The 27,818-nt window shown below is 31.9% G+C and overlaps 1 protein-coding gene across 1 annotated transcript; it reads right to left on the minus strand.

The window, feature by feature from the left end:
- Positions 1–27,814, minus strand: Teh4 (tipE homolog 4 phospholipid transfer protein). Its single transcript, XM_088203881.1, has 10 exons — positions 27,689–27,814; positions 26,174–26,488; positions 23,625–23,792; positions 19,183–19,378; positions 15,780–16,020; positions 15,580–15,705; positions 15,313–15,514; positions 2,173–2,307; positions 1,995–2,104; positions 1–1,100 (listed from the first exon to the last, which is right to left on the minus strand). Exons 2-9 carry the CDS (start codon positions 26,360–26,362, stop codon positions 2,009–2,011), a joined length of 1,353 nt encoding a protein of 450 aa, XP_088060007.1. The 5' UTR covers positions 26,363–26,488; positions 27,689–27,814; the 3' UTR covers positions 1–1,100; positions 1,995–2,008.
- Positions 27,815–27,818: the final 4 nt, after the last annotated feature.

Genomic DNA, 27,818 nt, shown 5'->3' on the forward strand with positions numbered 1-27,818 from the left:
TACATTTTTAACAAATTATATATTTATATATTGCGTATTAAATATATTTTTTTCAAAATATGATAAAGCAGAATAGAGTATACATCGAAGAAAATATGTATATATTTTATATTGTATATATGTATAAGTAAATAGTTTAATATAATCAAGTTCCACATTGAAGCCCATAAAACACACGCACATTCTAAAGATTGTAATTAATAGTTGGTTCGTTGGTTATGATAGTATAATAATATAATAAATTTATGTATATTTTATAGAAACATTCAGAAAGATAATACATCGAATTTTGTAAATATATAATATATATATTATAATATAATAATATTTTTATGCAATACTTGGACACGTTTCAAACTACGATAAAATCAGTAAAGTTACATCAAGTTATTAATACATAGCGTCAAAAATAGCGCGGGTTTATAGTTAATAATTTATATAAATATTTATTAAATATCCTTGATTGAATACTTTTTTAGTCTTTATAAACTTTCATAAATATGGTCAATACGCGTGATATAAAATAGTACCTATATCATATCGGATATATGTATATGTATATGTATATAGAAGTCGATAAAATGCTAAAGCCTTCCAAGCATTTATATTTGTATTTTTTTAGAATGACAAATTAACGGAAAGGAACGCTTTTCACTTGATCATACAGAAGATATCAGCATCTTTAATGAACATTCATGCTATTATTAAATTGTATACATATATATTAAACACCAAAGGCACACAGAACATCGAAAGGTTTTCTTAATGTATATATTATATATATGTATGTACAGGTGGGCACGAAAAAACAGTACCCTCATGACGGTTTGAATTTGGTTCGAATCATTTCTGTATCGTAGCATATTTTATTTTATTGATTATGTACTTCAATACGCTATAAAGAGCTTTCGTAATATTAACGAATTAATCAATATTAGGGTTAGTTCTCTGTGTGCTCCATCCAAACATATATATTTACATATTAATATAATAAATGTATGTCGATTATAAATAATAATATAATAATATTTATCCAAAAATAGATGCAGGCTCCTCATGCTTCTATCTCGACGTCGTTATGTGGTTCTTCCGTCGGGAGCCTAAGTAAAAAATTATGTATTAATATTGGTTAAAAAGTATTTAAACCTTTTTGGGCGTTTAAAAATAATCAATTATCATTGTCACGCAATACTCGATAAACTACAAAGCAAGCCTTGTCAATAGAGACTATGGTATTTAATAGTATTATTTATGGTAAATTTGTCATTATGATTGATCACCCCTTAAAAAAATATTTTTGCATTTTGCTGTTTTGGCGCCAGGAGCGTGCCAAAAAAATCAGATTTAGCCGGACTGGTTGAAATTAACATGCACATAATTGGTCAAAGCTGCTGATTAAATATATTCAGACTATTCAGCAGAGCCACATTACTCCATTCTTAACATTCCGTTTATGTCATACCAGAATTTGGTCCATTTAGTCAATGACCTGCTATTATTTATCCGGACACTCAAAAATAAGTTTTTTATTTTTAATATGAAATGGCAGTTTGAGTCACTAAATTTATTTGTTATGCGCTGTTTCATATTCTACGTTATATTTATTTATATAATGCTCATTTAAAAAATATATAATGTATGATATATAATATTAATGATCACTGGAGTGTTAATGTATTTTCTTTCTAATTCTTCCTCATGCAAGAATTTCTCCGAAAATAATAAGCCTCGTTTATTGCGAGGAACTCTGTAATGTTCTTTCTTAATTAACATCGTAAAGGAATATAACGACTGCAGCTTTTATGGCATTCAGATCGTTAAAACCGAAACTAGGCTCGCTTGTCAATGTTATGCCGCGTTCACACTGATACTGTTTATTCTTTTGCAATAACAACTATATTTACAGGTCTAGGGAATCGTTTAAATTTAATTTCATTACACCTTTGAAACTATATATTTTTTATATTAGTAATAGTAAGCAATAGTATAGTAACCTGCCATAGTTGTGCTATGTCGTGGACTGCGTCTCCAGGGTGTTGCGTGACGACGAGCTGGTAGAAGAGCAGCAGCACGATAAGCATCGCAATTTAGCATCGTCGCCCACCTGTTTGTAAATACATACATAGGCATTAATGGTAATCGAATGAGTTTTGTAAAGGTTAGTGCTCTTACCTTGACCGATCTGGTTATGATGCAGAGCGTAGTCAGAGAGATTATGAACAGGATGACAGGGACTAGTACTGCGATGATCAGCTCGCGCCATGTCTCATCCAGGTCGAACCTGGCTAGCACCAGAAATGTATCGTTCTGGTAAAAAAAATCAGATGTATGTAATCAAAATTTGTGTTGTTTATTAAAGATCAATCATGGGTAGAATTATTCATTTTAATAATTATATTTATGTTTTATGATTCTTATTTGTATGGCGTGAAATAAGATAAAAACACATTGTATGCGAGACTTTCCTAATTGAACCGTATGTACATTATTATCTTGTATTTTTATATTGTCCTTCTTTGTATCTTTTTCGTTTCTGGTTCGAGATGTTCCTCGAGGGTGCATATATGAATATATGCTCAGTTTCTAGTGGCTCCGTCTCTAGATGGATAGCTCTGTGGTGGCGCAACACCTCTGGGGGACGCAGCTATTATTAGTGTAGCATTTTAGCTGTAGTTTTTGGAGGCATAGCTGCTTTTAAGAACCCGAATGACATAGGACGGATCTCAGGCGGCAAGTCTGACTGGACTTTTACTGTCGTGTCGATCGATGTGTGAAATTCTGAAGTTACTGACGATGTTTTAAAATTATTATGGCTGAGAATAGGGATTTTAATAACATCAGAATTATTAATACCGGTATTACCGAGAGAAAACCCGTCAATACCGGTTTTACCTGTATTGCAATTATTATTATTCTTTTAATTATTTGACCGAAAAAATAATCCATGATTCACCGTTTATTGATTAGCAAAACCAAAGCATTCGAATGTCCTGGCAACTATTGTTTCGATATATTTAATATTTTAATTAAAACACTTTCATTAATAAAAAAAAAAAAATATTTTCGGAAATTCGGGCGCCAAATCTTTCTTGTTAGAATAATAAATATATGCTCCGTCTATTTTAACAGAGTCATTTTGAGGTCTAACCATTTCGCTAATATTCATAAGTGAAAAACATATGACAAATTTGGATGTGTCAATTTGCTCTAAAGTACATGATACGGATATACATTTGATATATTTATCATTACTCTGTTCTATATTTTAAACAAATTTAAAGAAATTAAAAATGTTACTATATGTTTCAATTGAAAATATTGAAAAAATATACATTTCGCGCTATTTTTTATTTGAATATAAGTATTGCGACTTAGTAATTGCTAATATTCAATACAAATGTTTAGTGAAGCATTTGTGTAAAAATATGTCCGAATTGCGATAAAAATGTACAAATAGTAGCAAGAATTTTCTATATGCAATTTCTGATTTTATTTTCACTTCGCCAGCCATCCCTATTATAAAAAAGGGCACAGATATTTCTCTGCCACATAATAAATACTGAAAACTGCTAGGTACCGTTGGATATGTCTGATATAAAGCAAATGTATTCCTTTTATATTAACACGTCGTGTCGCGCAAAAATACAAAATATATGTAAAATTAATTTTTAAAATTTGCGCCGAAATATTGGCCAGTGGGATTCTTTACATAGGTAGGGTCTCTTCAACTAAAAATGATAGTATTATTCGATTTTGATATCTTACCCCGATAAAACTACTAAAGTTAATCCCCTATAATGAGCATAATTTTATTATATGGTTTTGCTTTTAAACAAATAAGATGAACGGATTTAAAAAAATATTTTTTGCTACTACCGTTATTTAATTTTGTAATACCAGTAGTACCGAAGGGTAATTTATTTTTTATCTAATACCGGTATCACCGGTATCGGTACTACTGGTATTGCAATTCCTAGTTTTTAATAAATAGTGGAAATATTAGCTTTTCCACTATTGTGTTTTCAAATATTTCGGTCTATAAAAAATTGCCGGTTTCCGAGGAACAGGAACACTCTTAATTTTTGGCAGAATTCTTTTGCTGTTGACAGACAATATTTATTATTTTGCTGTTGACAGACAAAAAGTATTTTGTTTGGATCTTGCGAATTTAATATTCATGCTTCCGTTATTCGTGTAACAAAATATAAACATTAATTTCATATAATTGCATAGAATACTTCAGTGTCATATAGCTAATTTAATGATCCCAAATATTCAAAAGTCGTTATAAAATTCAGGTGGTCTATTCTAAAACGATATATAAAACTTTTCAGTTTTTACAACAACGTTTCAAAATTCATCATTATATAATAAAATTAAGTCTTTATATTTTATTATCAATATTATGAAAACCCAACATTATAGGTCTTTTCTCGCTTTCCCCTTTATAACAGGAGATTTTATATAAATAATTGACAGTAGTTTATCAACCGTAATGGAGCCTAAGCATAATTTATTAAAATTTGTCCTCTACAAAATATAATCGTTAATATAAAATGGTGTTGTAATTTAAATATTATAGAGCAAGGTGAGTTTCAGTTTAATCATCCATGTACATCGCATTACACTACAATAACATTACAACATATTTTTTCAGTTTAAACGAAAAAAGCAAAAAAATGAAAGGCAAACATTAAAGGGCAATGTTTTAGCTTTTTTATTCGTTTTTAGTTTCAATTGTGAACAATGGCTGGTATATCCACAATTGCACAACACAAATTGCTTTTTCATATTTCATACAACATAAACTTTTTCGCATTCTGTGCTCGTCCGCCGAATGTTTTTTCGTGGTTTCAGTTTAACTCGTAACCTAAGCAAACGCTTTTGTCAACATTGCGGCGCTTTTATCACGGGCCGGGCTTGTTTAACCCTGGCAAACTTTATTAAAGCTAATGAGGCTATGAAAACCGATCGGAAAATTATGTACGCCCATACGTGTACATTTGTTTGCATGTGTTACCACGTACACAGTGAATAATTGGATATATTTAGTCCATTGAAAATTAGAATGAGAAATCGTTTGTTTGGATGAGCAAAAAAATCATTACTGTAATGTATTTTATTGGCTATCAAGGAATATTTTTATTTTTAATGTGGCTACACACGAACGTGACTGATCAGTGATGATGCTACGTGGTGCAATATCATTAAAGATATGGTCTGTTTTCCAATTTACAAATTGCAACACGTTTGGCGTCAGATTCTGAGCTTTATAAAGGACTGTTTATTTTTTTAATAATTAATACTATCGTGACACGCTAGCCTTCTAATCTGCCTTTGCATAAAATTGCGTGGCATATACGTGTGTGTTTGTGCGGTTTAAATTGCGAATTTTTCACGCAGCTGCCATGCGATAAAGCCACTGAATACGAAGGGTGCACTGTGGAAAATGGACATCTACGCACGTGGTCGACGCTTTTAGCGAGCCGCCGGCAACGACGCAAACACGAGCGACGCAAATGTGCGTGTTAGATCGATTTGGCATGTTGTGCTTGTATCTAAATTTAAGTTTGTTTTTATCGTAGTCACCAATACACGAGATTAGTTGGTTAGTGTAATTTCGCGAGATAATTTTATAATATTTTCTGGTATGAAAACGACAGTATTCTTTAATTGCTAATATTTGAAAATGAATATGCATTTTTATAAAAATGTGAATTATGTATATATTGTTTTTATTAAAAATAGTATTAGTGGTGTTACTTCACACCGAACAGCCATATGTTTAAATGGGTTTAATTAATTAAAAAAAAAAGTTTATAGTTAGCGCGCTTTTTTATTATTAAATATCAGTATAAAGGCCGTAATAGCGGCAAGCTATTGCGGCATTAAATTTAAGACTGTAGTCCAGGTGTAAGCCTAGGTTTTTAACGTTTTTTTTTCTTTTTATATTATTGCCCTTTTTGTTTAGGAGAGGTGGTGGTAGAGTTTGTCTACGTTTTTGTGAAAATTTGGAATCTATTTATTGTCAGCTACGAGGAGCTGGTCCGAAACGTATCATTCAATTTTAATGTTTTATGATTTTTTACGATGTATTATTTTTTTGAGTATTTTTATATATTTTTTTCTTGTATTGTAATAATACAATGTATTGTTTTTTGACGCTTGTGACGCATTGTGATAATCTGTTTGGGCAAGATGGTCTTAATTTAATTTAAACAAGTAAATAAATCAATCTGCTTCATATTTTAGGTTTATCATTGCAACGGTATTAGTCTGGTATATTTAATTTTTTAGTTGTATATTAAACTTAAAGGTTGGCTTGTGCTGTGATAATCCACTTGCATTCTGTGCATTTAAAAACAACACTTGATAATTGGAAGCTTATTATTCGTTCATTATTCTATCATTTGGTATAATCTATTGAATCTATCGAACAATTGTAATTGCATCTATTAATACCCAATTTGCGTTAACACAGTCAGTTTCAGATCTATCCATTGGTTTACGCCCCTATTATTAGCTCTAAAGCACACGATACGTATATAAGTTTGATATACTTATTATTACTTGAATAATTGATAAATATAATAATGATATTAATTTATATAAATTTGTTCAACATATAAACAAGAGTAATGGTAAGTATATCGAACATATATCCGTATCAAGTGCTTTGGAGCTAATAGTCTCTTTCTCAATTATGAATAACGATGAAATGGATAACTCTCGAATTGACTGTGTTAACGCAAATAGGCTGCTCCCTCACTATCGTGAGATACCACAGCGAGTGAGTGTGTAAATACCGGTCCCACAAACTAACTGTAATTTTTGATTCGTTTTGATTTTTTCGAATATATTTTTAGCATTTAATTGTTAAAATTATATTTTTTTTACTAATACAAAACATTAGGAACTCTTATCAAATAACTGACACCTCGGTCAGGAAGATAAGCTGCTACTTTGCTACGTGTCGTGTGTATACAATATGAACAATTTTTAAAAATTTTGAAATATTTGGAATGCTCTGAGCAAGTCAAAACTATGTGCTTTTATTCAAATGCTCACATTCAGTCTGCGGATGAATCTGGTGATCTAAACTTATTTTTTAATGTTTATACATTGAAAGTTAATTATTTATATCATATACATATGTAGGTATACATAGATTATTTTATTAAAAACTAAACATCTGTATGACTAGACTTTATTTTATGGATTTCCCTTAATAACTCATTATTTATTCGAACAAAATATAGCTCTTTATTTATATATTAAAACAAATTTAATTTTTATTTTATATATTTATTAGGAAGCATTTAATATAAAAGTATGACCGTTAGCTACAGCTTTACTCTATGTTAAGTTTTCCCATAAATTTGTGTGTATTTTACCCGCGTGTTTGTAACAGGGGAGGATGTGATATTTTAGAGCTTTCACAAAAGCGCGAGATTGTTTTGTTGTATTAAGTTTTGATACCGGCAGTGTTTTGTAAGTGCTGAAAAAAACAGTGATTACAAAATGATTCTATATGACTCATTGTTTGGTAGCGTTACCTTTTTATATGAAAAATTTGATCGGTAAAACATACAAGTAGGCCATTGCTAATCTAATAATATTTATTATTTTTATATGTGCTTTATTATTTATACAATAAGTGAGTGTATCTTGAGCTTTCAATAGGAATTTGATTCGTTGATATATTATATTGTTGGCGGCATATATTAAATGTACATATTACGCAATGGAATATTTGCGTTATATCGGAATGCGTCTGTGGTTATTTCTCATCGAATTAATTACATATATTGTGTTCAGGGAATTTGGACTAAATTCAATCCGGATATTGAAACACGACAAAGGGGCGGTGTTTCTATGTGTACATTGGTCATTATTGATTGAGATATTTTTAATTCAAACAAAACGGACGGGCGTGACGGTATGGTGAAAAATTAGTAATTGATGCGAGGGGAAATTAACGCTATGTATACATTCGTCGTAAGTACAAACAATACATACTAGGATGTAATACAATGGAACGTTGTGCTTGTATAGTAAGCGGAATGATGTATGATACGGTTAGGCCGCGTAACGGGAAAATTTTTATTGTGAATATGCTTAATGTCAGATAACGAATAGTCAATTTAAAATTTGTTCTTAAGAACGATTAATCAAATACTTTATCATACGTTATAAAATAATGATAGTTTAAGGGGAAAAAAAACTGAAAGCTATCTTATGTGAGAAAAATTGTTATTCATATTTTATTAAATAACGTAAAAATAATAAAATATATTTTCAATACTTTTTACATTTAAATCACTATTGGACATCTCTAATATATTTTTTATAAATTTATATTGAATTAATTACATTTTTTTATCCTACTTTTTAGTTTATTACGGAAAAACGGTACACTTTAGTTCGGTAGCACCCATTATTAATAATAATAGTTAAACGAAAAGTTTACCTATGTATTAAAAATGTAATTTTAGGTTCTTAGGCAGCATTGTTTTGTATATATTTAACAATTAATATACTATATGTATACTAATATATACATATAGATCAGGTGTCAGTGTCGGGCGCTGCTGTCGAGTGCGGTCGACAGTCCGGATGATTCGTAGTGGTGCAGTAGGTCCCTGAGTTAGTAATACGAAGTAGAGTAGCCCTGAAGTAGCTACGGTTTTGAGTTATAGTAAATGGATTTATTTTGATTAATTAGATCAAACCATGCTCTCTGTCGTACGCTATTGTAATATTCTCTACAATTTGACAATATATAAGTTGCGCTTTTGCGTAAGTAAATAAATGCCACAGATTTTCTTATTATTATTAGATTATTATCAATGTTGATAATAATCCAATGTTTTGCATTTTAACATTATCTTAACGTTATTTATCATCCCTAGTTGTTGTTTGGATATTTTTTTAGAAGCATATGTTTTAGCCAATCAAAATTATGTTTGACTTATTTTGTTTCCATATTTGAAGCAAAACATTAAAATTTTCAATATGATTTAAGAAGTTAAAATAAAAGTTTTTAATTTTTAAAACGTAGATTATGTTTATTGTCCACTCGACCGTCAGACAGTTGACCTGTCGGCAATATTCATAAAGATAATTTTCCATTTATATTCTTTATTATTATATAATGCTACTGGTTTATAAGCATTTTTATGTTTACAATTTAATTATTAGCTATAATACAATAAAAATATAAAATAAAACTTTATGGGTTATATTTTAAGGGAAAAAATTAAATCTACAAAAATCTTTTACAATTTATGGGGAAAAAAAGGAAAAGAAAAATGCAATGAAGTAAGTGCTGATTAAAGTATAATAGATTGAGCTGAAGATTTGGAACCATTAGAATGTGTTTTTCAACCGTTAAAGCATATTCTCAGCATAATTTTCTTTGGGCTCTATACATTTCTTTTAACGATTCTCCGATTTGTCAATGCCCTCCAAATTATACGAGTTCTGAAAGCCCTCAAAATAGGCCTCTGTTTCAGCAATGACCTCCTTATTCGACTCAAATCTCTTACCACCAATCTATTTCTTCATGTTTGTAGGGTGGATGAGTAATCAATAGGGTGGATGGGTAACCAATTCGTGGAATTTTGCCATTATTCTGGTGGTCGCTTTCACTTCAAATCTGCGTCCAATCTGTCTAACAGCTCTCTATAATATACTCCGCTATGATCGTTTTCCCCTTTTCAATGTAATCGATGTGAATTAGATAGAATTAGTAGATTATTAAAACATGTAATAGAAAATAAAATATTACCCAATGAACAGTTCGGTTTTAGAACGGAACACTCGGCTACGCAGCAGCTGCATAGAGTTGTGAACCACATCCAGTCGGGCTTTAATAAAAAAATGACAACAGGAGCAGTATTTTTGGATATAGCCAAAGCGTTTGACAAAGTATACCATGATGGTATACTATTTAAACTTATAAAATACAAATTTCCATCTGAACTGGTCAAAATAATTGAATCTTTTCTTAAAAATAGAACCTTTAAAATTAAATTGGAAAACCATCTATCGAGTCCGAGACCTATTCTGGCAGGCGTTCCGCAGGGATCAATTCTGGGTCCATTATTATTTACAATTTTTACTAGCAACTTTCCCTCCAAGCCATATAAAAAAGTAATTACTGCCCTATTCGCGGATGATACCGCCATTTTATGCTCTTATAAAAACCCCCATCGTGCAATAATTCATCTTCAAAACAAACTCAACACTATTCAAAAGTGGTTCGATAAGTGGCTAATAACAGCAAATCCCAACAAAAGCGTCGCTGTAATGTTTAATCGCAGGAGAAAACACGCTTATGCTAATAATAAACTCTCTAAATTAAAAATGTACGATAAAAGCCTCGAATGGCAAAATTCAGCCAAATACTTAGGATTAACTCTGGACTCCAAATTAACATGGAAATCCCATATAAATAACATAACTTCAAGAGTCAAAACAACTCGTGCTCGTCTATATCCATTATTAAACAGAAAGAGCAAACTAAATGTAAAAAACAAACTGCTCCTGTACAAATCGATCATCCGACCAGTTATTTCATATGCCTCCCCCGTCTAGGGAGGTATACTTAGTCGTAATTATTCGAAATCACTACAAACGCAACAAAATATTGCGCTAAGAATGGCGACAAATGCCCAATGGTTTGTCCGAAACTCAAATATACATAAAGATTTAAAAATAGACACTTTACGCGATTATTTCGATAAACTTAAAGTAAATTACCATGACAGAAACAAAAATCATTCTAACCCATTAATTAAAAACCTTAATAAGGTAACATGAATATTTGTAAAAAAAAGTGCTAGCTAACGTAATAAGAAACAAAGTTTTTTTTTTTTTTTTTACTTTTTTTTTTGCCCTAAAAATAAATAAATAAAAGTGAGAACCAATTAATAGATACCCAGGTAAATGGCTTTGGCCAGGAACTGGAAAAAAAAAATATTAGACACTGTATATCGTTCGCATCCCAAAACACTGTGGGAATGATCTTGTTGGCCGACAAACACGCCTTTTTTGACTTCGATTCGTTAGGAGCTGTCCACTATTTCGACTTCTTCTTTGTCTCTGGTGTGTTGTCATGTACCCATGTATCGTCCACGTTTACGAAACAGCGTAAAACGTCTTTCTTACTGCGGTTGAACATTACCAAGCACTCCTTCGAAATGGACAGACGTGCGGCACCCATCTGGAAAAGAGCTTCCTCATTTCCAAATATTTATGTAAAATGTTGAGTATCCGTTCGGTTGAAATGCCCATGGTCTCAGATATCTCACGCTTAGTCACTCGTCGATTATCATTTCATGGATTTTATCGACCATTGCTGATGTGGTGACCTCATTTGGTCGGCGTGGACGCTCATCATCAAAAATGCTCGTATGACCGCGTTTAAATTCCGCAGTCCAATATTTTATTATTGATATCGAAGACGCAGAGTCCCCATAAACATCGTTTAATTCGGTATTCGTTTTCAAAAACAAGTATCTAATCACTGCACAATATTCGATTTTATTCATTTTTGTAAGAATGCAAATGTTCGCTTTCAATGATCGTTGAACATAAACTAAATGACGCAGCAGGCTGACAATTGATAAGTAGACATGTATTTATGAATATCACCATTTTAATGATACTGGTGATACTTGCCTAGGCCGACTAATTATCAACATCCCCTTCAATGTTCCCTGTAAGGTGTGCGCGTGTGCGCGCGCACACCTACTAAAATGTCTCCGCACACATGTTTTACCCTCCGCACAGTCAATATTATAAAACAAAGTTTCCTTTGCCAGATTTTAGTTTTGTTCGAATGCATGAAACAATACAGGCACAATTCTTTCGCACGCTTTCGGAGAAATGAGTCGAATCATTTCTCAGAAGGATTGCGAGGGTCAAGCAAAATTTTAAGTCGAGCGGGATCACTATTCCATCCCGTTCTATCGCATGCCAAAGTATAGGAAAAGAAGATCGTATTTTAGTGTTTAGGTCCTCTACATTTCATAGTCTTTGACATGCTTCAACTTGCAAGAAACATTACACTCGGTAATGAGTTCAGTCTCATAGCAGTCCTTATTGTGAAAACAACGCAATTCTTTTAATATTTTTTTAATTAAACGGTAAAAGTGTCCGTGCTAAAAAGTAGTGATTTTTTTACTTAAATTATAAATAATACAAAACTAATAATCAACTTTTGTAATAAACAACAACAGGTGTGTTCAGTTTACGTAACAAACAATTCAAGTGAAAAATTACTTACAGAGTTACAGTACAATTTTACATATTAATTATATAAAACTTATCCCCTTAAAATGTCGAAAAGGAGTGGATGTGATATTTCTAATACGACCATTAAGAAGAAATCCTGCGATAAATTTAAACTGGAATGGCTCTCTGAAATCGTCGAAACAAAAATGCCATCTTCAATGCATTTACAAAAAGTAAGAATTGATGAAATATTTGTTTATTCCGAGACGTATGATTGTGTCAATGCATCATATGTTCCGAAGCCAATATGCCAGGAGAATTCACGTCTGGAAAGAAGTGGACTGAATGGAGGCTGTTTCTTTTAAAAAGACATCTAAGTCATAAAGCACACCGGGATGCTATTACAAAATTACACAATTTGAAAACAGGCGGACTTTTGAAAATAATGACTGAAACACCTGAAGAACGGAAGAATAGGATTGAGATCACTGAGCGCAAAAAATCTAGTTGCGATCTAGTCAAAATTTTAATCGATAATGTTCTTTTGGCAATAAAAATAAACGCTTCTATGTTCTCTGTACAAGACATTCATAATCATGTATCTAAATACACAGATATTCCCGAAAGCTGGCGAAGTAAAAATTATGGGTTCGAATTTGTCGAATGCATTAATGCAGTCATTAAAAAGGAATATTTTGACGAATTTCGAAAGTCTCGGTTTCATACATTAATTGTTGATGAAAGTACGGATATATCTGTACAAAAAATACTAATTTTGTACGTCAAATATCGATATGGGATGAATTACAAGATTATTTTTGCGGGAATAATAAAATTGTGTTCTTGTGATAGCAATAGCATTTTTTCAGCCCTAAAGAAATTTTATAGTGACAATGAAATAAATATACAAAATATGGTTATGTTTACATCAGACGGAGCTGCAGTAATGCTTGGAAAAAAGAATGGAGTAGCAGCTATGTTGAAGCGGGAAATAAACCACTTAACAGAACAACATTGCGTAGCTCACAGAGAGGATTTAGGAATCGATGATGCCTGGAAACAAGTTTCAATAATGCAGGATATTGAAACTTTATTAAAAACAACCTATAGAATGTTCAGCAGGTCATCTGTTAAAAAAGGCCAATTTGAAGAATTATCTAAATTTATGGAAAGTGATGTTGTTTCATTTCGACCAATTAATGAAGTTAGGTGGCTATCGAGGCATTTCGCAGTTAGCGCTTTTGTGCGTAATTATAATGTCTTAATAGATTATTGCACAGAACAAGTGGACAAGTATAATGACCCAATCAACAAATATTGCTTGAAAATGCTGAAAGATCCTCAAATTCACGTCTCGATAATGATTTTGAACGATGTTTTGGGTGAACTATCATCAATGTGCAAATATTTTCAAAGGAGCAATATAACAAGTATAGAGGCCACTCAATTTGCAAAAGCTAAAATTAATCAACTAAGAGCTCAATATTTAAGTGAAGTAGTTCATTGGAGCAAAGATGTGAAAAATATATTATCATTAAATAGCAGCGATATAAATTTAACCGCGATTTTGAGATTCATCCAATTGCTCTGTGATCATCTAGAAATGCGATTTCCAGAAGAAGAATTATTGGAGTGGCGTGCTTTCGATCAGGCCGCAATAGGAAGAGCTAAAGAGTTTGAATACGGAAAGGATCAATTAGACAGACTTATATTTAAATATACTCAATTATTACAAATTACTGACAAAGATACAATCGAAAATATGCATAAACAATATTGTAATCTTAAATTTATAGTTGCCGAGAAAGTGAAGACTGGTTCGATTCAAACATTTGCCGATTTATTAACCTTTGCACATAGTGATCCAGATCAATTTGATTGTATATCAGTTTTACTAGATATTTGTGGAACCTTTCAGGCATCAAGCGCTGAATGTGAACGAGGATTTAGTTTAATGAATGCAATTAAATCAAGATCAAGAAATAGAATGGAAGTAGAACATTTAGAATGTTTACTACGAATAAAGTCATACATTTCATCCGGGGAAAATGTTGATTAAAATGTGGTTTATAAATATTGGGTCGATAGAACGGGCAGAAGAGAGAAAAAATAATTATTGAAAAAAAATAATAAATAATTTATATGTTCATTGTATAATAATATAATATTTTCAATACCCTAATAATAATATTAATAATAAACACTAGTAATAATAATATAATATTTTCAATACACTAATTCATAAAATATATATTGTGTTTTAAATTGTGCAACAAATAGGTTGACTGGCTGGACCCCAATGTGATATAGTGCCAAGCGATTGGGTAAGAATATTATGCAATTTTCATAAAATTAATTACCTACTTTCTAGTGTATTTGCTTTGGAGCATTGAATCTCCTAGGGTCGGTCCATTAGTATATTTATTCCGTTTAAAAAAGTAGGTACAATAGAAATCGACAAAATTCGGAGAAAGATTTTTTTACGTAGTTGAAAATTTAATAAGAATAATTTTGAATAAAAGTGAAAAAACTACATTTTTATAAATGTTTATTTTGAAAAAAAAAACACAACATACAAATATATAGATTCAATATAAATAAAAAGAAAATTCTACAAGTTTAGTATTTATTATATTATATCAACGAATATTTTTTTTTCTTTTTTATTTATTTCAAAAATTATCTTTGTTAGTGTTGTTATTATATAAAATCACTGTGACTAATAAATATACATTTTAATGAAAAATTGTATGTATTTATGGGGGGGGGAGGGGTGGTGTAAATTTATCGCACCGCCACTGCACAGATGCATCGAAGATCCGCACACACAATAGAAAAATTAGAGGGAACGTTGATCCCCTTGTAAATTCACTTTAAAGAAGTGGTTGTAACGTTTGTCTACATTTCATAAATGTAATTGACATTGTTTTATTTTGGTTGATTAGATTCACTTTAAATAAAAAAATCATATCTTTATTATATTGTTGGATAAGACTACCATTAATGGAGAGTTAAAAATAAAAATTTATATTTTAAACTCTTATCGATATCAAGCAATTCAATCACACTCACCGTATTGTGGTAGCAAGGAAACCTGCTTCTCGCCGAGTGGTTTCTTCCATCCGACCCATACCGCTCGATGAACTTTTTACACTCGCCCCTCAGCGTGTTGACACAACTTTTCAAATTTATATACAACCTGCTGGTGCCTTCGTGCACGGAAAGGAGGTCGGCCGGGGGCAGCAGGGCGCCACCCCTAGGAGTCTTATTTGACCTGTCACAAAGCATTATTTTAACTATCCGCAAAGAATAATTTAACCGTAGATTCAAATGCCTCACCTCGGCCTTTCGTAGTCTTTGCTGTCCATAGCACCGCTCCAAATGAATCTCAGTTGAGTATAGTTCATTGTATTCTGGGGCAATAGAGCAGGTTGGATTACGGTGCCGTTTATGCAGTCGGAAGCTCTGTGAAAATTAATGAATATTTAATATTTTACACTAATATGTAAGCTGAATTACTAAGGAGTTTAAATACTAACGTTATTGAATCCAATGTCCTGTTGGTTGTGTAACAAGATACCAGTAAAGTTCCGTCGCTGGGTAACCATAACGGCGCAGGCTTAGGCCCCGGTGCTGAAGGATCAGAGGCTTCAGCTTTAGAGCATCTGGCTGATAGTATATCGTCTCTAAGAGATATGAAGACATTGTTGCTTCCAGTTCTTATCGGAGGACAGATGTTTTCGCATTCCAGCTGCCGCTTGATTTTCGAACAACGAGCTCCTTTAAGGAAAAAAATAGACAAATTAAACATTTTATTTAATACCACAAGGAATTTTTAAAAAAAATTCTGTGCGGTACCAATTAATATTTTAGCCGTACAAATTTTGGTGTAATATCATCTTATATATACGCGATTTTTAGTTCTTAGTGGCTATGCTGTAGCAAGAGTTAACTTATAGATGCTTTAGATCAAATACAGAAATATAAGTTGGAAGACTGCTTAGCTACCAAAGTATGAATTTCGTAGGTCTGGGCTTGGATTGCTGATTTGTCGTGGTACTGATTTAGTAACTGGTCTGGTGAACTGCTGGTGATAGTGGTGAATGAAAAGTCATTGATACTGTGCTGGCTAATAGGGAGCAAAATTTTGCATACCCTTTTCTCTTGCCGTCTAAGGAGTCAATTATGATTGATGAAACGTCATTGAAAAATATCCCGTTCATTCCATTTTATAAAAGACAGTTTTACTAGGTTTAATTGATTGCTAAGATGTTTTTGACGATTTCTATAAAACAATAATCATTGATTATTATATGATTTTAAATTTGGTATGGCTGCTTTTGTTAAAACCATATTATCTGTTCCGATTTTCTTGTCTTATGCAAACAATGTTGGCGTGCTTTTTATTGTCGTACATCATTGCGTTTCAAAAATCCACTTTTTATGTATTACGACGATGTTTCAGCATTTAGTTGGTCGCTTACTGATTGAAATCACTCTTATATGACCTATTGATTGTTTTTTAATCAGTTTAAATGTTTAAATTTTATTATTTGTTTGCAAGCCTCTGAATATTGTTGCAAATTACGACTGTTAATCACTCTTTATGGTTATTTTGCATAATTTTCTCAACTCTCCCGGGTAAAGAAACACTTATTGTAATGAAGTTAGCGACGGTTATGTGACTGAAATAAAAACACATCGGTTCTAATGTATCTTTTGATGGTACGGCACTTCATTATATGTGAAAATTTGACTCTGGAATAATATGGAAATTTGACTCGTCGCAAAATATTGCTCTACCTTTTTGGTAATGTAATGCAGAAATAAATCACAATTAATATTAAACCAGCTCAGGTGAAACATTTCACATTAAAAAAACCTTAACTTATGAGTGAGTGCCTCATATGTGCTAAAGAGCGAGGATAACTGATAAATAAAAATGATTTATGTTTTATATTGCCCTTACATATGATTGTTAATTTTCATGCGTTAATAAATGTGCAATTCATCTGAAAGCTTGTCTGATTTTAATATTTGGAATTTGGCCAAATGTATAACAATATGACCTCAGGTTTTTGACTTTGAAGTGCTTCGCTTAATCGTTATTTCAAATATGTATGTAAATATAAAGTTGCCTATATATTTTAGTTATGTAGTTTTATCGTTCAAGATTCAAATTTCATATCAGGTTGTCAAAATAGATGGACATGCTTTCAGAGTGAAGATTGCGTTTTCTAGCTATTATATTCAATAGTTTAGAATTTCAGACTCGGTATTTTTTGTTGTTGTTGTATACACGAGTGTGTAAATTAACTATTGTTAAATGGAAAAATAATTTGATTATTGTTTTGATAAAGTACACCACATCACATTAAAAAAACGTCGATATCACATTAACAATTAATGTATTAAAAAATAAAAACAACGAAAAACCTTATTTCAATTCCTTTCCATTGATGGATCGCATATCACAATATTGAAAAATGGTCATAGATACATACTTTAATGAGGCAATGCGAACTACAAAGGAGGTATAAATAATTGGCTCTAATGGTAGTGATAATGTGAAAACTGTATTTTTATTTTTATGTTGCATTGAGTACTTATTATGATATGCTTTTCTATTTGATAATTTAGCTTGATATTTAATCGGTGCTGATTTTCTAAGCAAACTTAAAATATGCTTTTCGCAATTGTTTCAATTTTCAGATAAGAAGAAACCGCTCCGTGTGGAAATCGGTAGATTCAAAAAATGTATGGGGGCTTTCCGCAGACTCGGTTAGCTTAAATCTTGTTTTTATCAATAATCGAAAGAGGTTCGAAATATAACAAATGTGAGTTTGAAAAAGCTGTTATTGTCAATTTTCTTTACGATTTGTGTGTAAATACGGGAGTCTGAAATATCTTTGTAATTCGACACTCTGTAATCAATCGAAGTAGATTGGATTATTTACGATCATTATAACAAATCTGATTCTATTGAAGTTTTTCTCTTCAACGATCGTATAGTTTTCTGTCCATTATATACAGGCGCGTAAAATAAATATTTCTGAAAATATATGAATTTTTAAGTAGTTCTCAGTTATATGCATTACATTCAATCAATAAAGTTGCAAATTATTCATTGAATACGACAGAACTTTATATTTTGTCAATAAGTCGGGGATAATTAACGATATTGTTACTACTCAATCATTTAAATTATTTTAACTATTTTTTTATGGTGCCAGAGGTTCAAAAATTGATACTATACATCAGACGCGTATGGTGAGTTACTTTCCCTTGCGCTCGCGAGCGTGTTAAGTGACGAGAGTGAGTGAGAAGAAGTGGGCGTTTGGAACGCATTTAACACACGCTCTTATCTCTCACTCATTTTCGTCACTTAACACGTAAGCGAGCGAAAGGGAAAATATCTCACGGTACACGCCTGCTATATAAAAGATATTTTTTATTTAATAAAATTACTTGAGAAAATTTATTAAAATGAGAATTTCTATTTCTCATGAAATGGACAACTGTATACAAACATTTGACCATAAATACAGCTCTCGTACGAACACAAAGCGGTGGATGAAATTTGGACATTGTGCCGTTCGCTGAGTTAAGGAACGAAAATGGATTAAAAAAGTTTATCTTATACTATTTCATAATTTACTATTGAAAAGCATTTATGCCTAAATATATTTTGTGTTTATAAGCCCAAAAAACAATGGATGACAAATGCTAATATCTCGCAAAAAGATTAACTAGTTTTATCTTTAATTTTTATCGTAATGATTGATACGATGCACAATAAGACGAGGTACATAAAATACGAGAGCATATTCACACTCCTCGTGTTTGGCGATCGTTAAACGTCCGCGCGTGCCACATATCGTCGTCGTATTCGTTCGACAACGGATGTAGATATACATTTAATTATATAAAATATAAACTTACCGAGACATTCATAGTTTCCCGTGAGCTTTCCGCTATCCTTATCCACGTCTATGGACGGACCTTCGCCTCTGTTGAGACACTGCATCATCTCAGAAATGTTGGCACAGTGTCCCTTGTTACAGCTGAACAGACCCTTCATGTGGTTGCACTCCGTCGGCTTGTTGCAGTTCGCCTTCGACAAGTCTTCCACGTTCGCCTATCGTCACACAAAATTTAATATTTTAACAACTAGCGAATGTTTCGCGTCGAAGGCTTCCGTTTGAATTATATATACAGTTTGCATAATTGAAAATTTGAAGATAGCCCCTCGTGCGTGATATAATGGCTGTTACAACCATTACTGCCAGCCGGTGGGGGCATAAATAATTAAATCACTTGTACCAGACGTGTGCAGTGTGACCCGTGTGTCTTTGTAGGTGTAAGTTTGTACATAGGGGTACAATAGTATGGCCCATCGATCGTAGACACACATCGCTCTGTTGATGTTGGCTAGTTCGTGTCTTCCGCTCGTATGACCCATATTTTTAGTAATTTTATATGCAAGTCGCAATTAATGTAAAATATATACCATTAATTCATACATGAGATTTTTTTGTGTAGAAATTTTCGATATTTTTTTTATTAAAATTTACCATTCAAAATAATAATTTTCCATACACAACAATTTATAGTATGACCGTACAATTTATGCAATAATCAAGAAATTAAAGAAATGTAACTTCTCTACCATTCCTCAATCCTTTAACTTGATGATTTATCCGGAACAGGAATCTTTGTTTTTTTATGTTAAGTACATATAGTATTTTAATTCTTTTTGTGCGTTGTAACGGTAAATGCTAGTAAATCTAACAACTGTGAAAGTGCAGTTCGGGTTATGCACGCTACCTGCTCAGCGACAATATTCGGGGCGGACCGTTTTTTGTTTAAATGCGGCTTATTGTTTGCCATGTAAGTTATTTTGCTTTGGGATTATTCATACTGATATTGTAGCGAAGCGCAAAAAATAATAACTGTTCTATTGTTCTATGCTGACAATGCTCAAGTAATTTTTGGTTTTATGACACTAGCACAACTAATTTCGATGTCACGGCGATAGTTAATCTCGGCAAAATAAAACTAAATGTCGCATATTTTACAAATTTGGTTAGAGATTGATTTTGTCTATTACTAGACGAGCATGCTGATGGGCCAATTGCATTGCTTCTCAGCAAAGGGGTAGAAAATAATAGTATTATGTGCAGGGTAGAACACATTGTCTATCGCGCAACCTATCTACACAAAAAGTTTTTTGTACTTATGTGTGAATAACATCTCGAAATGTATGTGTGAAATATTTCTTGAGTTTAGTCTTGAGATCTCTCTTCCATTGTTATCCTTTGGAGAATGTTGCTTTCTCTTTTCGTTTGCTAGAAAAGGTCGTTAGAATGACATCTAAGTTATTACGAATTGTTCAGGTAGTTAAAACCCCCACAAAAAAAGAACAAAAGGGCAGTGTTTAGAGACATAAGGATTACTTCTCCAGTTACCTTTTTACCGTGTGGTAATTTTACCGTATTACACAGAGGCTTAAAAATATCTAAGCAACGCACTAAAACGCACGTTTTTGCATCTTGTTTCAATAATTTAATCAGGCATAGGTGATCAATTTGGATGTTGCGAATTATTTTTGAGCTATGAGGGGAACGAGGTGTTTTAAAAGACCCCAGTTAAAAGTTCCCACGGTAAAAAGGTCGCACGGTAAGATGCACACGGTGAAACGGACACAGTGAAAGATATGTATTTGCATATTTGTAAATTACTATATATTTTATTAATCAAATGTTGCAGTGGAATAAATTAAATTAAGTTTGCAATTAAAATAACTTTTCATATTATACGTATAATGCTTAGTAGAAAAACTCCTAGAAAAGGTGTTATCTATGACTAGATATATATATATTATTATATACACGTGGCTAAAAGTACCGCAGATTTTAATTTGTTTAATCTAACCTAACCCAATTTATTGAGGAGTCATACTTCATTTTTTTGTATAAGTCGATATTAAAAATAATGATGAAAATTTGATAACATATACTTATAGAAATTACCAAGTAGAAAAATCGAGTCATAATTTAGTCCTTACTTAAAATATTGTGTCTAGATTTTATATCAAATCAATGAAAACTGTTTATTTTTTAATCTATTTATATATATTCATTATCGAACCATCTTGTATAATATCATATTTAGCTCCTAAGAATTGCTGACGTCAACTTCTGTTGATCTAATTATCACATTTCTTTGCTAGTGCTAATTGAAGCCTAATATCACTTAGGAGGTAATACGCTCTTACCGTTTATAATTTCATTATACCAAAAATTAATCGTATTTAATTAATTTACCTTTTATGTATCATTAAGTAAAGCAATACTATTCAGGGTCGATTTTTAATTACGCAAACATAAATAATAAATTAGTTAATATAGTCATTCCCTTGATGTCACTACTTTTGCGTATTTATACTCATCGAAAGCAATAATAATCATTATATTTAAAATAATTTGTTCAGTATATCTTTACTAAATAGTAATGATTATTATAAATAGAACCGTGATTAGATTGATAAAATATTTTCAATGGATAAAGTTTTTATTAAAATATTATTTTGCATCGTATATTTGCAGCTGTATTTTCTCAATAAACTTGGCAAAGCATAAATGTCTTAGAAAAGTATCATACTTTAAATTGCAAAGGTTACGCCCGAGTTCAAAGGTCTATGATACGTCTGCTGCGGTTTATACTTTGTATCCAATATAATGAATTTTTCTTAACGCAAATTAAACCAGATAATGCACTAGATTTTTCGCAATCGAAGACAATAAAAATAAATGTAGGGTTAATTTGCTGAAATGTCGTCTCACAGGGTGGGGTCTATCTATGATGCATATTCACGCGTTAGTTTATATGTTTGTATATGTGTGCTCTAGTATTTTTTATCGATTCTCACCCTTAACGAGATTAGCGTCGTTATTATGTCCGCCTCGTTGTACATCAGTCGTTTAGTATAAATTTTAGTTACATGTTTTTTTTGTTGTGTAATTTTCTTCGAATAATACAAAGTTCGAAAGCTCAATTGTATCAGAGGAAGCTTTAGACTATGGAATGAGGTCTTAACTCGGGATGAGATTCATTAGCTTTATGTTAATTGGTAGTTTAAGAGTGCTATGACGTATTATTAAATATAAGGATTTTTTATATCGGATATGCCTTGTTTAATTAATTTTGAAAAATAATGCTTATTATGCCCATTAAGGTCCGTAGGATTTGTATTCGTGAACTAAAGGTCGCGGGTTCGAGCCACGGCAGCAGAATAACTTTTATTTATAAAAATGCGCTGTTAAATGCAATATAATTTAACCGGCCCCAGTTGCAAAATAATGCAAAATAAAATACACATAATATAATAATAATTTATATTGATGTCATTGATTCCTAGACTAAAAAGTCTGGTGGTTAATATTATTCATTATGTCTGATTGACTTACGCATTGGGCTTATGCTTGTCAATTTACAATGGAACATTAAAAAATAAATAAATATTGTTAATACATACGGTACTGTGCAATTTTGGACTACCTGATCCAGTAATATTATTTTAATAATAACATCACAGCATCTCTGGTTTTTATTAGCAAACGATTTTTTCTTATTGTCGAATAATCAATATCTGCTTAAAACAAACGAGAAGCAATAATTTTTCGGTTTTTATTGAGTTAGGAAACTTTTTTTGAAATAGTAACAAAAAATGCACCCCAAAAATTGAATTGCTTGTTTTTAAAAAATAAAAATTCTTCTTGAGAATAATTCATTTGTGCTCACTATATGGCAACACTGAGCAGCAAAGAAAAATAATTATCAGATAAATATTATGAGTGGATATTTTTAATAATTTTTAATGCCAAATTAAAATATTTCGCATAAAATATGATTTTAGAAAATATGTCGCAACGGTGGCTAATTTTTATATTTATTTTTAGCTTAGAATGGGTTAACTCGTAACTATTATTATTGATGTTAAAAATATATATAAAATTACATTTTTAACATGAGGCCCGGAATCATTGTTTTTCTAGGGCCTGAGTTAGCTCTCGGTGGCCTTTGATATATCATTAGTTGCGAGAGTGTATTCAGTACATCAGATCATAAAGATGTCCTCTTGAAGACGTTTTCGTGAGAAAATTGTCTGTCGATAAATAATTCGTGTTATGCTTACATTTTCCGAAGGCGTAACTTGGATTCGTTGTTGGATTTAATGGACAGAAGAGCTTTGACCAAAAACTAGGTTTACGAGCGACGCTCCTTGGATCCGAACCGAAATGGGATGACGCGAATTTGGACAAAAAGGCGGTGACCCGGATGCGATTTTATAAATAAAAGTTTTAGTATATAGTGCAACGTACCTTGGGACATGATACACTTTGTATCCCAGTACAGCCTGAAAGGGAAAGATCCGATCCGTGCCGGCGAACTGTGACCAAAATCTGCTCGCAGTATCCTGAAGGTCTACTCAGGCACCACTCGCCGCAAGAAGTCCACGGACAGTTGTTGACGAGTGTCATGTTGATAGTCTAAAATATAATAATATATTTTTTATTGGTAAAATTAAGAGTCGCAAAAACTAAAAAAACTGATACTACTGGCATTTTATTTTAATCATAATAATAAATAAAATAAGTAATAATTAATTAAATTATTAAGGGTTAGTTTAAACTGATCTATAAGTTGAATTCATCTGACCGAATGACTTTCGCCTAATCTTAAGAGTATACTAAAAATACATGTATTTAGCTGTCTTACTATTTCACAAAAAGCTGCATATTTAATGGATGCACTTCTCTTTTATACCTTTATTAACCAGCTATAGCATTTAGTACAAGTTAGCAATATTACATTTTATACAATATTATCATTATTGATAATAAAAATAACGTTCAAAAAATAATTGTGCGCGCTGCGGTGTGAAACGGTGCATAACCTTGGTGAAGCAGTGGGTGTTATTTTGAATGTTTTTATTAAATTTAACCAATGCAGTTTAATAGTTACAACAGAAGGCTTTTACCACGATAGTCGTCACATAGGGCGAAATCTTAAGAATAACGTCTCGAATTACGCGTGTGGTATGAGAAACACTTTGCCTGAATCGTCCTGAACGTAGGCGCGCGGGAATAATAGGTCATATTGTGTCCCCTCATTGTCAAAATAGGTCAACGGTTTCTTGTGGGGTGAATCACAGAATGCGAGGGCGATTAAATGCGTGTCTGCGGGGGCGTACGATTTTGACTCGGTCTAGACGTACAGGCGTCTCGGCGCCTCTCCTCCTTGACGGTTCCGAGAAAAATCTTAGGTGTTCCTGATTTCGCTTTATGGGATGAATCGGTTTTCTTCTCGTAAAATTAAACATTTGTTTAAAAGCGCTTCTTAATACCTTTACGATACGATACGATAAGTTTACGATAAGGCATCGAGGATGCTCGACTTCGTAGTGCGGAGCGCGTGTAATTTTAATACATTATTGGCTATTTGAGTTTTGTACGAAACGCTAATCTAAAATGAGCAAAGTACTGCTTGATGTTAAGAATAATTAAAAGCTTTATTTTACTATATAATATGAAGGTTGTATTTGTATTCGTAAGGGCGTTGTGATACAATTCATTGCATTCTTGGTATAGCGTCTAATCAATAAAGCATATGGGTGGTATCGACAATTTGTCAATACTACGAGATTTAGAGTGTCCTAGAGAGTTGCGTTCGCGTCCCTTTACTTGTTCCTCGCGGTCAGAACGTCAGCGCTTGAGAATGCTCGCCCTGCACGAGCCATCAGCTACTCAATGAGCTTGCCAAACACTGTTTAGGAGCTGTTAAAAATATGTGGGATAGTGCTAATCTATTTTGGTGTGCATCATATTTTGTTCCAAAATATTTAATAATATTATTATTCTTCATGATGCATTGGGGAAATTGTCAAGACATGATGGTCAGATAAATAAAATATACATCTCAGTTAACGCAATGCACATTGTTAGACTATAAACAATTACATTTTTTTTAATGTCATAAGTATTCTTAGTTTTTAATTGAAAAATCTTTAATCGCATACAATTCTTGGCTTTCAACTTTTTTGCACCACAAACCTCACTCGTTCCTGCTTCAAATTCATGAAAACTATCCTAATGAACAAAGCTAATCTTAAAAACACAGTTGCGATTCAGTCTTCAGAAGACTCGTTTTATAGAATTCGACCATATACGGTTTTAAAAATTTCTTTTGTGTTTTCGGTGTTTATATATTTTTTTAAATTAAATGTACGTGCCACTTTTATCTAATACCTTAATTAAGAATTATGATAGCCAAAGGATTCTTATCTTGTAGAATTCCTGTGCCATGTTTGCAAAACTGATCCAAGTGGTTTTGGTAGGAGTTAAAATATGACAAATTTACACCATCAAGAAAGTTTTGCTAATATATAAACAGATGTATTTAATTATTGCCATTGTGAGACTCAATGCCTTTTATATTTGCGAACTCTGGCATTTTCTGGTCAAGCAATATTGGATAGAATCAATAATTTGGTTTTGTGGTAGTAGCTCGTAGAAACAGATATACAGTAGTACCTTGACATACGAACTTAATTCGTTTCCGACTGTAGTTCGTATCTCGAAACTCTTATTGATTACATAAATACCGAATAGATACCATACAAAGCAAATATGTACGTGAAACTTGTTTTGCCACACCACTCTTTGTTTTGTTGATCGTATTTTTGCGGACATGGAAATTTCCAAACAAGATTTTTTTTTTTGACAAAAAGTTAAATACACGCCACTGAATCCCAGACTTCAGATCCTGACTAGTCAAAAAATGTTCATTAATTGCTGATATTTATCTCATGTGTATTGATATTTCTTTATTTTTTTACCTAATTAAATATATTTATAATATGTATTATTACCTCGCACATGACGGGGGTGGTCTCAAATCCTGAATTGAAGGCTCTGTGGCTGGGGGCATAGACAGCCACTGACAGATAAACCAGCGCCACTCCGCTCAGGATCATCGTCAGCTGGCACATGCATATGACTCCGATGATCCTGCCGTCTTGCTCAGGGATCACCCGGGGTTTGACGTTCTTCTTGCCCATTTTGGACCCCTAACTCATTCAACCGTCAAGCTTCACCATGCTAATATTTTAACGCGATCCAACATTGCTTCAATCGACACCATAGCAAAAGTATTCAGGAAATGTAAAACGTCATCGTTTCATGACCTATTATAAATAAAATAAAATAACACTGCTTAATTTTAATTATTATTATCAATGACAATTCTATTGTCAAAAATACTTTTATGAATTTTATAGCTTCAACATTTTATTGTAGAAGATTTATAAAGATTCTGTATTATTTATTTGATTTTATACATATCAGTGATCAGTGCTGATGTAAACACAAAAATAAATAAAATTTATTTATTTTATAACTGGAACACATTTGCAGATTAGGCATTTTATTATTTTACTTTAAAATACTGACGAAAAATTCACTTTTGATTCTTAAACAATTTTCTTTTTAAAAATAATTGTTGGCTTAAATCATTATAATATTTTATTTTATTTATGTACTAATATTACTATATATTTAGATTTAAATAGATTGCGAATTTATGAAATCCATCGATTAATTAAATAATACAATAATTGTAGAAAGATCCAGTTTAAAAATAGTGATGCAGGGAATTCCATTTTTTTAAGTCGAATATTACCAGCCCATTTGTATCATCGTTCTTTATAAACCATAATTCTGCTAACTTCTGTTTTATACGTATATCGGTGAGAAAATTCCATTTAACTATCCGCTGGAATTTTTGTTAAGCTTTCTAGTATATACCTATTTAAAAATAAGTTGTTTTAAACATATTCATATACGTAGATTTTTTATATTTAAGAATAAAAAGTTGAAAGCCGCTTGTGAATACTATCAAATATCCTGGAAATTTGACTTATATTTTGCTTTTAATACACTGTTGATTTTATTCAAATTTAATGGTAGTGTGCTTTCTAATAAAATTAATATGTTTATTATGGAAATTGTTACACATGTCTAGAAACTTCATTCATTTTCAGTGTAAAAATAAGCATGTTAATTTTTTTTATCGATCAACTATAAAAAAACATTTCAAGGTAAAAAAATCAGGTCAGGTTGTAATCACTTGTCATACGTAAAAATACCTATTAGTCGTAAAAATATTTTTTTATAATAAATATTAATATTTTGTATTATATTTAAAACTTATTGTCCTTTTCCTTATAAAACTAATAAAGTCGTAGTAACGCATATTCGATCGTGTCGATTTAATTTAATTTCATAGATTAGTTTTAGGGTTGTTGTTGATTTTGTTTGAACTTTGTTTAATAAGCAAATGTTGAGTTTAACAATAATAACATAATAACGTTTCACGGAACACCGACCGGTAGGAGAGGTCAGAATAGCGCCAAGGGCGAGGGTCAACTGGGAACTGAACCTCTTTTCGGGCGTACGCGGGATAGACGACCTCCTCCTACTACAGCAACAGTTTTCCACCCACCACGTTGTAGAACA

Source organism: Plectrocnemia conspersa, unplaced genomic scaffold (genome assembly GCF_051122295.1).
Source record: "Plectrocnemia conspersa isolate PC_06_02 unplaced genomic scaffold, ASM5112229v1 ptg000014l, whole genome shotgun sequence".
In the NCBI taxonomy this organism is placed as follows: Eukaryota; Metazoa; Arthropoda; class Insecta; order Trichoptera; family Polycentropodidae; genus Plectrocnemia; species Plectrocnemia conspersa.

Coding starts and splice junctions, on each gene's coding strand:
- Teh4 (XM_088203881.1), bottom strand. CDS start 26,362: ATGGGCAAGAAGAACGTCAAACCCCGGGTGATCCCTGAGCAAGACGGC. Junction 15,706..15,779: donor AGGACATTGGATTCAATAAC/GTTAGTATTTAA, acceptor TAATTTTCACAG/AGCTTCCGACTGCATAAACG. Junction 2,308..15,312: donor TTCCTTGCTACCACAATACG/GTGAGTGTGATT, acceptor TTTTTTTACCAG/AACGATACATTTCTGGTGCT.